The 13,323-nt window shown below is 45.3% G+C and overlaps 1 protein-coding gene across 2 annotated transcripts in view; it reads left to right on the plus strand.

The window, feature by feature from the left end:
* BPNT1 (3'(2'), 5'-bisphosphate nucleotidase 1) overlaps nucleotides 1–13,323 on the plus strand; it is a 178,902-nt gene that overhangs the window by 143,229 nt on the left and 22,350 nt on the right. Inside the window, exons 2-3 of one of the 2 annotated variants that reach the window (XM_082249466.1) lie at nucleotides 618–747; nucleotides 10,066–10,170. In XM_082249466.1, coding sequence (XP_082105592.1) covers nucleotides 628–747; nucleotides 10,066–10,170 — 225 coding nt within the window. In that variant the 5' untranslated portion in view covers nucleotides 618–627. The remainder of the gene's footprint in view (nucleotides 1–617; nucleotides 748–10,065; nucleotides 10,171–13,323) is intronic. The other variant, XM_082249465.1, reaches the window with a different exon arrangement.

A 13,323-nucleotide genomic window follows, 5' to 3' on the forward strand; every position in this document is an offset into this window, starting at 1 on the left:
GCCTGGTGCTTACTGACGTGTAGGGGGGGAGGTGACTGAGTGAGTCATGGACAGATCGGATGTCCAGCTATGCTGAACAGTCCGATCTGTCACTCCCTGTCACTATGGAGATCCGCCCGCTGTGTTTACACACAGCGGGCGGATCTCCAGACTCGATCCCCGACGATCGGGTAAGAGCAGCGTCGATCGCCGCTGCTCCTCCCCTGGCCCGACTCCCGCTGTGAATGAAAATAGCGGGAGCGAGCCTCCGGCGGCGCGCAAGCGCCGCCTAGAAGGGGGAGTGTCTGACGACGTTAATACTACGTCGTCAGACGATAACGAGCCACTCTGCCGCAGTAGTATTACTGTGAGCAGACGCAATGTGGTACACCGGCCCGTACACACGATAAGAAAATCGGGAGTGCATGATGTTTCTTTTCTCTCAGGATGACATCTCTGGAAAGACCGAATTTTAGAAGGACTTTTTTTTATATGTAATTACTTGTAAGACTGCTTTTATTTTTAACTTTCATACTTTTCAGCAATGCACAAGTCTTTGCAGGAAATAGATCAGATCTTTATAATCACACTTGGTGTGGGCTCCAGTCTGAATAACGCCATCTTTCACATTTTCTCCTAGCTTTCACAATGTCCTCAACTGCCAACGTTTTGACCAGACTGATGGCGAGTGCTCACTCCATTGCTGAAAAAGCTGGGACCATCGTCCGGAATGTTATGAGTGGGGGAGATCTGGGTATTGTGGAAAAGGTTATGATGAATATTTTTGTTAATGTGTTTTTGTTTTATAATCTTTTTTTATTTTTTTTTTGCAGTTATTCCAGAATGCAATTTTCATCCAAAAAAAAAAAAAACTGCGTCAGAAACATGTTTTTTTTTTTAGAAAATAAAGCTTTATGTGAATATATACTTTGCCTGTTCTAAGAAAGTAACAGGTTCTCTAACTAGCCCCCCCCCCCCCCCCTATCTCCCACTTAAGCTGCTGATACTTGCCTTCCCAGGGTTTCCCCACCAACCGGTTTGCCAACAAAATCTTGTGATTATTTCCCCTTCCTCTCATGATGCAGCCTTGTTTGTCTGTGGGGCCAATTTCCAGGCCCAAACATTATAATATTGGAAGGATCCTTAACCCCATAAAGTCTTTGCATTGTGTAACGAAAGAATTGCAACCTCTACCCACTGTGAACTTCTGCCTGGGTAAAAATTTGAGGAATTTCTTATCAGGATTGCAAACAACAACAAAACCCTTTCCTACGAGAAAATGTGCATTTCTATTGCTTTCTTTTGAAAATCTACCCCCTAACTTTCTGACCCAAGACAAAAAAAAGAAAACACTTCTTCGGCTGAAGATCACATTTATTTATGTTACTTTAGAGCGACCCTCTCCCTGGAGTCAAGAATTTAGTATAAGCTGTACTTGTTGAAGTCAGTAGATTGCCTTTCCTGCTATTTGATTGCCTAAACACAGTTTTGATGATGTGAATTACTCACGTGAGGTCCAAACTGAAACCAACACTTTTGGTTCACGCAACTCTCACTAGTTCCTTCTGCTGACCTCCACTATTGTACAGTAGGGATTACATCACTAAAGCACCCTGTAATGCCCTGTAATGGGTGGAGGTCAGAGAGATGAACCAGTGACAGTTCAAGTAGTATTGGTTTCATAATGGACTTTAGCTGAAGATTTCTCTGCATCCAAGTGATGTTACTGAAAAGTATGTCCATGTACAGTATAGTATGCACTCAATACTTGGTCGGGGCTCCTTTTGCATAAATTACTGATCAATGCGGCATGGCATGGAGGCGATCAGCCTGCGGAACTTCTGAGGTGCTATGGAAGCCCAGGTTTCTTTGATAGCAGCCTTCAGCTCATCTGCATTGTTGGGTCTGCTGTCTCATTTTCCTCTTGACAATACCCCACAGATTCTCTACAGGGTTTAGGTCAGATGAGTTTGCTGGCCAATCAAGCACAGTAAACCATGATCAGATTAAACCAGTTATTGGTATTTTCCCCCTTCATCTTCCAGGACAGCTACTTGGAGAGATGATTGGCTCCGCCTTTTACAGGAAACACAAATCAGACACAATTTAAAAAGCCATCTCCATCAATCAGACACAATTTCAAAGGCCCTCCCCCTTCTCTGACCCTGTGTTTCCAGACCTCCAGGAGCACACACACCAAAATGTTTTTTTTTTTTTGGGTCTGGTTACTGTGGTTGGCGGACCCCACTTTAGGTTACATGTGTAAGACGAGGTGTGGCTTGTCTGCGGTATCCTTCTATTACCCAGAGTGATTACCCTTGTTAGAGGTACTTGCCTTAAACCTTGTAGGGCAACTTCCAGAAATCGGCTCCCATGAGGCCCCGAGGTGCATGCCACTTGATGCACCGGGGGAAAGGACCACGTGTGGGCGCTTCTTTGGCTTCCTATTTCTCGAGTGTACCAATATGGCGTCTGATGACGCACTTCCTGTGACGTGGCAAGATGACGCATAACCGAAAGTGGTGGGGCACGTTTCCGGATGCGGAGATTCTTATTTCCCCTATGGCCGGCTGGAATGGCGGCTGATATATCGCTGCAAGGAGTCCTCGGAGAGGCTTGGCTCAGGCAGTGGGGCATTTTCCTGAGTTGGTAAGATCCTTCACCAGCAGTGCAGAAGGTGGGAAGGAATTTTATATTGTAATGGACACAGAGAACACCCCTGCGGATAGAGCACCCGCTAGGGTTGATCCAGTGGCTGCCTCTTCCTCCAACGCTATTCCAAGGATATGTCTCTCCTGGGGAGGGGTCCATAAAGACCAACGTGATGATAAGTTACAATCAGTGAAAGTTATGCTCTAATGCTTTTTGCTCTTTGTGTTTTTTTTTTTTCCAGACCTACAAAACACTTAAGAAAAAGTGTGGGAATTGTAGGTTTAGGTTTCCTGATAGTTGTAAAAAACTATTATGCGATCAATGTATTTCCTCTGTAGCAGGTTCAGAGTCAGCTGCCTCTCTAAAGGAATGAATGTCTTTTATAAAGGAGGTCGTTTCCTCATTTCAGTCTTTTAGCGACCGGCTAGCTGTCCTAGGCCCCTCTACCTCCAAGTCCATTGCAGTAGTTCAGGAGCCTTTAGCCACAGTTTCGACTAAATCTCTGCCTCCCTTAGAATTTTAAACCATTTATTCTAGGGCTGTGTCTGATCTAGAAGAAGGAGATAATTCAGCTTCTACTTCTGATGAATAGTCTGCTTCGGAAGTTAAAGAAGCTGTTAGCTCATCTTAATATCTCTTTTCAGTTGAAGAAACTGATGAGCTTTCAAAAGCTGTGTAAAGGCAAAAAATGACCAGCGCTATGGAGTGTGCGGTGAGGCGTGAGAGACTGACAGGTGTAAGCAGCCAACAACCAAACCCCAAGAGGGGTCAGGATATGTGTAAAGTGCAAAGAGAGGTTGTAAACGGCGCTACCTTTGTGCAATTAAAAGAGATAAAGTGCATACATTCACTATTAAAGAATTATAAAAGGGGTGTCCCATAAAATCAAAAAAAAGTTTAAATAATATATATGCTGTATATCAAGTGGGTTCAGGTCAGAAAAGATCAAATATCCTAATCTGTGATAAATAAAACCCAGAAAGTGCTGAAGTGCAATAAATAAATTTAATATCATAGACAGTATCGACTATCGTAGACTGGATCGGCCGCTCCAGCAGACGTCGATGACGAAACGCGTAGGGCGGGTCCATTGCGTCACAGCGTCGCTTCCGGTTTTGAGATTCCACCGCCGTGGAACGCGGAAGCTTCCTGGCGAGTACTACTGATCCGAGGCAGCTATCACGGTTTCACACAGTGAGTGGATGCTACGTTTTTTCTTTATTTACACGATCTGATACTTCATGAGGCTCCCCTCTTCTTTCTCTCCATATGGAAACACGCCAACTGGTGCTTTGACTGTGGAGGGGGACCCCTGGAGATCCATCCTTGCCTAAACTTCCGTACAAGGCAGGTTGTATTTACAGCGCGACACCTAGTGGTCACACGGGTGATTGCAGCTGGCATTTCATTTCATTTTTTATTTTTTTCATTCTAAGGGATTTTTTCCCTGGTAACACTTATCACTTCCACCTCACTGATTTGTTTTCTACTGGCATGGTGCACTTTCAGCAGTAAACAGTGCCAGGAATATCACTAACACTTGAGTTTATTTCTACACTGGATTGATTTTTATTATTTGTACATCACAATAAAAACACTGTCTATGATATTAAATTTATTTATTGCACTTCAGCACTTTCTGGGTTTTATTTATCACAGATTAGGATATTTGATCTTTTCTGACCTGAACCCACTTGATATACAGCATATATATTATTTAAACTTTTTTTTGATTTTATGGGACACCCCTTTTATAATTCTTTAATAGTGAATGTATGCACTTTATCTCTTTTAATTGCACAAAGGTAGCGCCGTTTACAACCTCTCTTTGCACTTTACAGCTTTCAAAAGCTATCTATACTTCCGAACAGATTGAGGTACCACAGCCGGCTCATTCAGTGCAGAATAAAATGTACAGGGGTCTGCAAGGTCGTAAACTTAGGACCTTTCCAAATCACCAGTCCTTAAAGGACACGATCCTTTCTGAATGGAAAGAGCCTGAAAGAAAAATGTTTTAATCAAAGGGTCATAGGAGGTGGTTCCCCTTTCAATCAGAAGTGGAAGATGTATTTTTTCTTTTACCATGTTTTTATTGAAGAATTTCAAATAAAATACAAACTTTCAAATGGAACATCTTCCATTTTCAGCCAGCATAGTACTAATTAAATTGGTGCCTGGCTCAGCATAGTCAATGTGAACAATATAGGAGAAACAAAACAAAACGATAAACACACAAAGCACAAAGGGTTCTGTGACACACTGGAGATGTGGATGATGCCCCTGGAACATCCAAACATCCCCATTGGGAACTATCTATGTCCAAATGGGGGCAAGACAAACCACCTCCGCCAATTCTTAACGAGTTGTTTATTCATGTGAAAGTTGTTCTTACCTATCGCTATATTATATTGTGTAAAAAAAAATGAACTCTTAAGGCAGTAAACAAATGCAGAGGCTAGGAGCCTACAGCAGTTTAACAAACGGTGTAAAAATTAAAAACAGTTTGACCCTGGATATGCTAAATCGGTTAGCTTCTGTCCGAGAAATCTATCCAGGGCCCAAAAAAGAAGACAAAAGGGGTAAAAACAATATTTAATAGACTTCAATATGTCCATTTAGAGACTAATAATATTATCCCAAAATTGTGACCAATGAGCAATAATAGTCTCTACGTGTAGGCTGCTGGCTGTAGTCAACCAAGAAGGTGAAGCAGAAAAAAAAGGGAAATGAAAGTAAAAAGAATAGGGGAGTAAGATTAAGAGATCTAAGGATTGAAATTGATGAGAGGGAGAAGAAAGGAAGAGGATAAAAGACCCCACCCCGGGGGGGGGTTCAAGGCGGCCTCTGACTGACCACACAGGATCCTCGCTTACAAGTCCAGAATGCGGGACAGTAGGCCCATTGTTGGGAACTGGTCCAACCAAGGTTGCCAAATCTTACTAAACTTATCTTTGGTGTCTGTGAGTATCGCAGTTAATTTTTCGTTCGTCAATGTACCATGCACCCGTCTCTTCACCTCCTCAAAAGAGAGGAGGGGCGTTTTCCATGATTTTGCTATGGTTTGTTTCGTGGCTATAAAGATGTGTGTTGCCAGGATACGTTCCCGCCTAGAAAGTTCAAGAATTGGTTTGTGAAGTAATGCTTCCCAGGGATCTTTGTGTATGTTGGAATGAAAGAGCGTATTGACGAGTGCGTACACCCAAATCCACAACCTTTTAACTTTAGGGCATGACCACCATATATGTTTCATGTCGCCCTGGTCCAGTCAGCCCCGAAAGCATAGAGCCTAATATGTCGGGAGGTATTTTGCAATTCTCACTGGAGTGTAATACCATCTAGACATAACCTTGAAGGAATTCTCTAATGCTACAACATTTCGAGAGGACCTAAAGAGGGCCTCCCACATCTTGGACCCGTCCTCCTGAGACGGAGAGGTTGGAAAATGTATTTTTTAAGCTGCACCTCTGTCCCAGGTATCTAAGAAATCAGATCTCTCCTTTGAGGATTCAGGAGTACTAAAAGACCAAATGGACAGAAAAGCAGACACACTGCTGCTAAAGCTTGGTATGCCTCAGCATTCTGCCTAGGTCCTGCCCTAGCTTCCACATGTGTGGCTAGTAATCTGGACGTGTGGATTCAGAGATTGAATGGCTTCCTTTCCTCTGACACGCCCGCCGCCCCCCCCCCCCCCCCCTGCGGTAGCTATATCGCTGGAATTCCTTGCTGACGCTGCAGCTGAAACTGTTATGCCTGTATCTAGAACATTAGCACTAATTAATTCCAGTAGGCGTGGTATCTGGTTGAAATCTTGGAAGGGGAATCTTTTTAATTCCAAGAATAAATTGTGTTGTATTCCTTTTGAGGGAGAACTTTTGTTTGGTTCCACTTTAGAGGAAGTATTGGCACGTTCTTCAGAAAAAAGTAAGCGTTTCCCTTTGAGGAGAGGTAAGCAAAAGACCATTTCCCCTTTCGAGAAAAGATCTGAGTTTAAGTCAGGTGGTTTTCAGACTAAAAAGAAGTGGTCGTTTAAAAAAAGATCAATCAAAAGGGGCTCCTTTGCTCCTTCAGCCCCTACCAAAAACTCACAGTGACGCAAGATTAGGGGTGGGAGGTAGGCTGACAATGTTTGCTGACCATTAGGCAGAGATCACCGAAAATTCCTTCATTCTCCAGATTTATTAGAGACGGTTACAAGTTAGAATTCAAATTGCCCCCCCAAGAGATTTTTTTTTTTCTCACCCAGCTACCCAGGGACCTGGGGAGAAAACAGGGCATGTTAGATTTGCTCTCTCTGTGGGAATCAGAGAGAATAATCTCTGCTGTTCCAGAGAACCAAAAATTTCAGGGGTAAAAAAAAACATCCGTCAAATTTCGAATGATTATAAACTTAAGCATCCTCAACCGATTTCTGGTTTACAAACAATTCTGTATGGAAAGCATCTATTAAGTCAGAAATCTGTTATTGCCGAATGTGTTAATGATAACGATAATCGACCTTCAGGATGCCTATCTTCACGTGCCAATTTGCCACCAAAACTTTTTAGGGTTAGCAATTCTCACGGAAAAAGGGCCACGTCATTGGCAGTTCAGGGCCCTACTATTCGGACTCTATGCAGCCCCGAGAATTTTTACGAAAATTGTGACCGAGGTCATGACTTATTTTAATTTCCGAATTATATCAATCGTTCATTATCTAGACGATTTCTTAATCTTTGCAAAAGAAAAGCTAGCAAGAGATCTAGAGTTCATCTTACACACCCTTCAGAGGTTGGGCTGGAAGATAAATCTAGGGAAACCATGTCTCGTACCTTCTCAAGATCTCTCCTTTTTGGGTTACCAAATAGACACAGCAAGACAGGAGATGACTCTTTCAGCAGAAAAGATGTTGAAAATCATTCTTTCAGTACAGAATTTCAAATTGCTTCCTCAGGCTTCTCCTCGCCAGATAATGCAGTTGCTAGGTCTAATGACAGCAGCAATCCCAGGGGTACCATGGGTTTAATAGCATTCCAGGCCCCCTCAATCTCCTTCTCAGATGTTGAGATCACAGGAAGGTTTCCTTGAATCGGATGATTCAATTTACAAATATAAATTCCCAGGGTCTTTCCTGGTGGGAACATTTGGAGAAGGGAAGGTCTTGGGCACAGAGGTCACCCATAAAAGTTACCACAGACGTTAGTCTTTGGGGCTGGGGAGCTCACTCAGAACAATGGCAGGCTTAGGGACCCTGGCAGCCAGACCGGCTCAGTTGTCCAATTTCAGAGAGCTCCTTGTAGTGGGGAGGGTGTTGATTGCTCTTGAACCAAGAATCCAGGCAGGCAAGCTGTTGATTTTTTTAAGACAATGCCACAGGCGTAGCATTTCTCAACAAACAGGGGGGCACCCGCTCAAACAGTCTTTTATCCTTCACCCAACAGATACTGAACTGGGCAGAAAGTCGTATTGCCTCAATCAGGGCTTTCCACATCAGTGCCACAACAAATATTCTAGCAGATTATTTGAGCCGGGTAAAAGTCAGCAGCAGCACTTGGGAATTGAACAGGGAAGTCTTCCAGGAGATTACATGGAATGGGGATTACCAGCCTTCTTCTCACTGGAAAGGGAGACAAAGTAATTGGGAACAGATGGGGGTTCAGTCCTTCTTATGCCTTTTCCCCATTTGCGCTATTACCTCTAGTGATCCGAAAGATTGTCCAGGAACAGGAAGAGGTAATCCTGACAGCTCCTTGGTGGCCCAGAAGGAGTTGGTTTGCAATTCTGAGGATCCTTTCCATAGCACTACCCTGGCTCCTGCCAGATCGAAGGGACCTTCTCTGGCAAGGGCCAGTGTTCCATCAAAACCCTCAGATTTTGGGCAGCCATGTAATCTGTGGGTGTTGGTCCACTTTGTTTTATCAAGTCCAAACTCAACGCAGCCCTCTATCAAGAAAATCCTAGAGCACTTCATTCTTCCCTCTGCTGACCAACTTTATGGAGTTGCTGATTTATTTTTATTTTTTTCCAGCTTCCAGCAGGACTTGGCACCTGCCCACACTGCCAAAAGTACCAATACCTGGTTTAATGATCATGGTTTCCCTGGATCCAATTCGCATGACAGGAGGCTGTGACTGGCTCTCAATAGAGCCGGTTAACACAGCTCAGGGGCGGCCACGGTTCGCACTGGAAAAGGGTCCTGTGCATCTTTGGCTCTGTTTCAGGTCCGAACTCAGGCAAACAATTCGGACCTGATTCGCACCTGAAACAGTCAACAGGGAAGCACCGGACCCCCTGCTGTGAACCCGGCCTTAATCTTTGTTTGATTTTTTTATTTTTTTATTTCACTACTAGTACTTGTAGAAAGGGGCTTACTGAACTGCAAAAAAATCCTTTGCAAAGGTGTATTTTAGACATTGTGATGATGACTTTCCCACAACTGTTGGTGAAACTCTAGTTTCTGCTTGTCTAGAATTACCAGATTTGTGGCATATCACTTGATCTATAGAACTGAACAAGAGGCATCCCAAGAACAGGTACTTGCACCTGGTTCTGAACATCAGATTCCAGACAGAAAATTCCTGTATAAAAACACAAGCATGGGCTGTATAAAAAAAACACATATTCATGTGTTTTTGCGTGTACAAGCTTGCAAAAATTATTTTCTTGGGTTGTGTTATGCATACACCTAAAATACTGTGCAACAATGCAGATTTTTTTATTTTGTTTTACTGATCTGTACGCAGCACAAGTTTACACACCTGTGCATACAGGTCTATTCAAAACATTGGACTGCATTTAGATCCGTAAAAAAAAAATTGCTTAACTGTCTAAAAACATGGCGTTTTTAGGTATCCATTTGCGAAAGACCCTAATTAGCAAATGTAGATGTCCACATGATGTACCCTCTGTATATGATTCAAACTATACATTGCAAAAGGATTTATATAGACCTTATATTGGTAAAATGACATACTGTACATACAAAAAAGATGAAATCCCTTTAGGGGAAACCTTTGCTGAGAGAAATATATGGAGGATGCCATTGTCAACCTCTTCTTCTGAAATTGCTACATTCCTGGCTATCATGCAGCTTCATTGTTTTCTGGACTTTGAGTCACCGACCCGAAGCAAGCATACATATCAAGAGTCCTGACTGCACTCAGGCTTTGGCTGCTGCATTCTTGGTCCAGGCCATTGAAACAAATTGTTAAAGCCAGAGATGTCAAGAAACCTAGCATTTTCAGAAGGTCAGCAATGCAAGCCTCCATATTTCTTTCATGGCAGGTTTCCTTTAGGGAAGTGCTTGATCTAAACACAATTTAACCATGTTAAGTGGATACGGGAAGTCTAAAGCATTACATTTTTCTTCCTTGTCCCAGTCCTCTTCCAGGTAAAATGTTGTCCTCTCATAAATAAATAAAATTACTGTAATTTTTGATCTGATATTTTTGTCTCTAGACTGGAGCAAATGACCTGCAGACTGCGGCTGACCGTCTGGTTCAACAAAGTATATGTTCCTCCCTTGCAAGAAAATTCCCACAGCTAACCATCATTGGTGAAGAGGTATTCATTGTATTTATGGAGTAATTTACATGGCATGTCAACCAGTACTGCAGATATTAACCACCTCCATACCGGACACTTTTACCCCCTTCCTGCCCAGGCCAATTTTCAGCTTTCAGCGCTGTTAAAATTTGAATGACTACCATTTTTTGAGACCAAGCTTTCTTTTTGGTAGCATTTAACCACCACTGGGTTTTTTTTTTTTTTTTTTTTTGCTAAACAAAAAAAAAAGACTGAATATTTTGGAAATAAAAACCTTCTCTTACGTTCATTGATGGACACAGCTCTTGATCTTCATGACCATTGGGTTATACTGCCCCCTACACCCTGACACTAGGCAGAAAAATAATCTGGCTAAACCTTCGGGCAGTCCCAGGGGGTATACTCCCTCTCTCTGCTATAGTTACTTTTTTTCTGCCTAGTCAGGAGTAAGGACCTAGTTTCTTGCTGGGATCTCTGGTCCTGGCAATTTTTTCTTTTTGGATAGAAAATACTATCCTGTTTTCTTTCCTGTGAGATCTGTAATGAACTGCCGGACTGGGCAACGGGCTGGATAATCTAGATCCAGTGGTCACCCCAGTGTGGCCAGTGTGCGCGCGCAGGCCTCAGCTCCCTGCTAGGTCGGCCGCGACATAGCCCCAACGGGCGGGGGCTGGCCTGCGAGATAAACGCCTCGCGAGGGTTGCATACGACCAGGTCTCGGCCCAAGTCGCAGTGTTCCTCCTGGCCTTACATCCCCCCCCCATTTCGATGGAGAGGAGGTTCTGTCTGGAGCGGTGCCCGCCTGGGTCCTGGTATGGTGAGTAGCTGCCCCCCTCTCAAAATGGAGGGTTTAGGGGTGGATGTGGGCACCTCCTTGAGACGGTCAGACCCCTAGGTTACCCTCCCTACTGTCAGACACCCCCCTTCATCTGGCCCCCCCCCATCCTACCCTCCTCCACTTGCTGGGGCTGTGTGGGTGGTCTGGTCCACCTCCTGGGGTAAGGGCAGGGTGCTATGCTTGCGATGGGGGGCCGGGGGGGGTGCACCGCCGGCGACCAGACAATAAGCTGTGCAGGGGTAGGCTGTACCTAGTGGGGGCGCCTGCCTGGGCCTGTCCTTGAGGCCTAGGGATCCCTCCTGGCTCCCTGGGAGCCTCGTGGTGCAGCGCTGGGCTGCCATTTTGCTGTAGCCTGTGTGTTTCTTTGCACAGCGGCCATGTTTGTGTAGTCTGGTGGCCATTTTTCAGTGGTTTGCTATTGAAAATAAGAGGCGCCATGACAGCGGAGCCCTGTGGGTGGCGATTTTGGTGGTGGGAGCCCCTTCTCTTCCCCTTGTGCTGACTCCTGGATCTTTTTACTTCCTGATAGCTGCAGGTGGAGTGCAGATTATCCTGGTGGCTGCAGGTGCCTGTTTCTGCTGAGTGGTGAGTCTGGTGGGGTCCTCTCCCTTTCTACTGAGGATTGATTGGTGCCCTGGCTGGCAACCGGATGGGCTGTCAAAGCGGTGGGGGTTGTCCGTTAGCAGTGTTTAACACTTTTTGTGGAGTCCACCTGGTTACTCATGGAGTCTTTTGAGCACATCTCCCCACCTGATCCCCTCTCTGAGGCTGCATTCATGCACTGACGGTGGTCTTGGAGTCCTTTGTGTCCTGAGTGGAGGTGGTTTTCGAGTGATGGGCTAGCAGACCCCCGCCTTCCCCTGTCTCATTTGTCTCCTCAGATCCTGAAACGGATTCTGCCGCTGCGGACATGGGTCACCCTGCATAGGTCTGCGACCACGTGCCCAGAATCCTTAGATAGTGAGGATGATTCCTCCACGTCTGCAACCACGCATGAAAAGGCGCTGGTGGAAGCGCTGATTGTATCTGTGCATGAGACCTTGAAGATAGAGGACGCAGCTGCGACGGTGGCGCAGGTTCCCTTTGGCACTAACAAGCCATCTAGAGTGGCAAAGGTGTTTCTTTCCCTGCCTAATTTGACAGGATAGTCGTAAAGAGTGGGAACGACCAAAGCGTCCTCTTGGGGTCCCTAAGCAATTTATTAGGCGTTAGCCATTATTAAGAAGTGTACTGTTCCACCGGTGGTGGACCTTCCGGTTTCTGGTTTCCATGATTGAACAAGGCAACCATGAGTCTGGTTGAAGAGTCCCTGGCCTTTAAGGACCCGGCTGACAGGAAGGCGAAGGCTGTGGCCCGCAATATGTACACTCTGGCTGGTTCGGCACCAATGCCGATATTCACCATTGCCCTGGAATTGCAAACTCTGACCGAGTGGGTAAGCTTTTATGCCATGACCTGGAAGGAAAACCGCTCCCCTCCTGCCTTTTGCTGAGCTGGCGGACCAGCTGGTCCAGAGGCTGCAGTTTATCTGTGATGCCTCTTTGGCTGCGGCTCCCCTAGTGGCTCGGCAGTGGTCCTTTGGCATTTATTTTGGCTTAATTGCTAGTCTGCAGACCAGACACCTAAAAAGGCCTTGACTGATCTCCACTTTCTAGGGGATTGCCTGTTCGGGGTACCCTGGATTACATCATTAAAAGGTCCCACAGGAAAGAGTACTTTTCTTCCGCAGGCTACTAAGGGCAAGGAACCTCATCGTAGATGTGGGCCCTCTTTCTCGGCTCATAAACAGTTTTTTTCGTTCCTCAGGGTCGACTGACAAGGGCTCAAAGCCTTTCAGGGCCTCCTGGAGGATCCAAACGAACCTGGTCTGGCAAGCCAAGAGTGGGCTTCTCCAGACCCATGGACAAGGCTCCTTGACCATAAAGGTGCGCCCTCACTGGTAACGGGGGTGGGGGGACGTCTTTGCTGGTTTACGGACCTGTGGACTTCCCTGGTACAAGACAAGTGGGTCCACAAAGTCATTTGGTCTGACTACAAATTCGAGTTTTGCTCTTGTCCCCGGCAAGGTTCTTTCCTTCCAACTTGCGCCTGTCCCAGGACCGCTTACAGGGTCTGTTTGGGCCGGTACAAGACCTGTTACTTCAAGGGGTGATTGTCCCTGTTCCATCTTCGGAACGTTTTCAGGGTTTTTACTTAAACCTGTTTACAGTTCCTTCTGCAAGTGGAGTCTCCTACTGCTCTGGTTTCCGGCCAGAAAGCTGGAATATCTGGGTCTGACTCTGGACTCTGCCTTAGCCAGAGTGCTCCTTCCTCTGGCCAAACTCCAGAAAATG

Source organism: Pelophylax lessonae (genome assembly GCF_965119305.1).
Source record: "Pelophylax lessonae genome assembly, chromosome: 3".
NCBI classification, from domain to species: domain Eukaryota; kingdom Metazoa; phylum Chordata; class Amphibia; order Anura; family Ranidae; genus Pelophylax; species Pelophylax lessonae.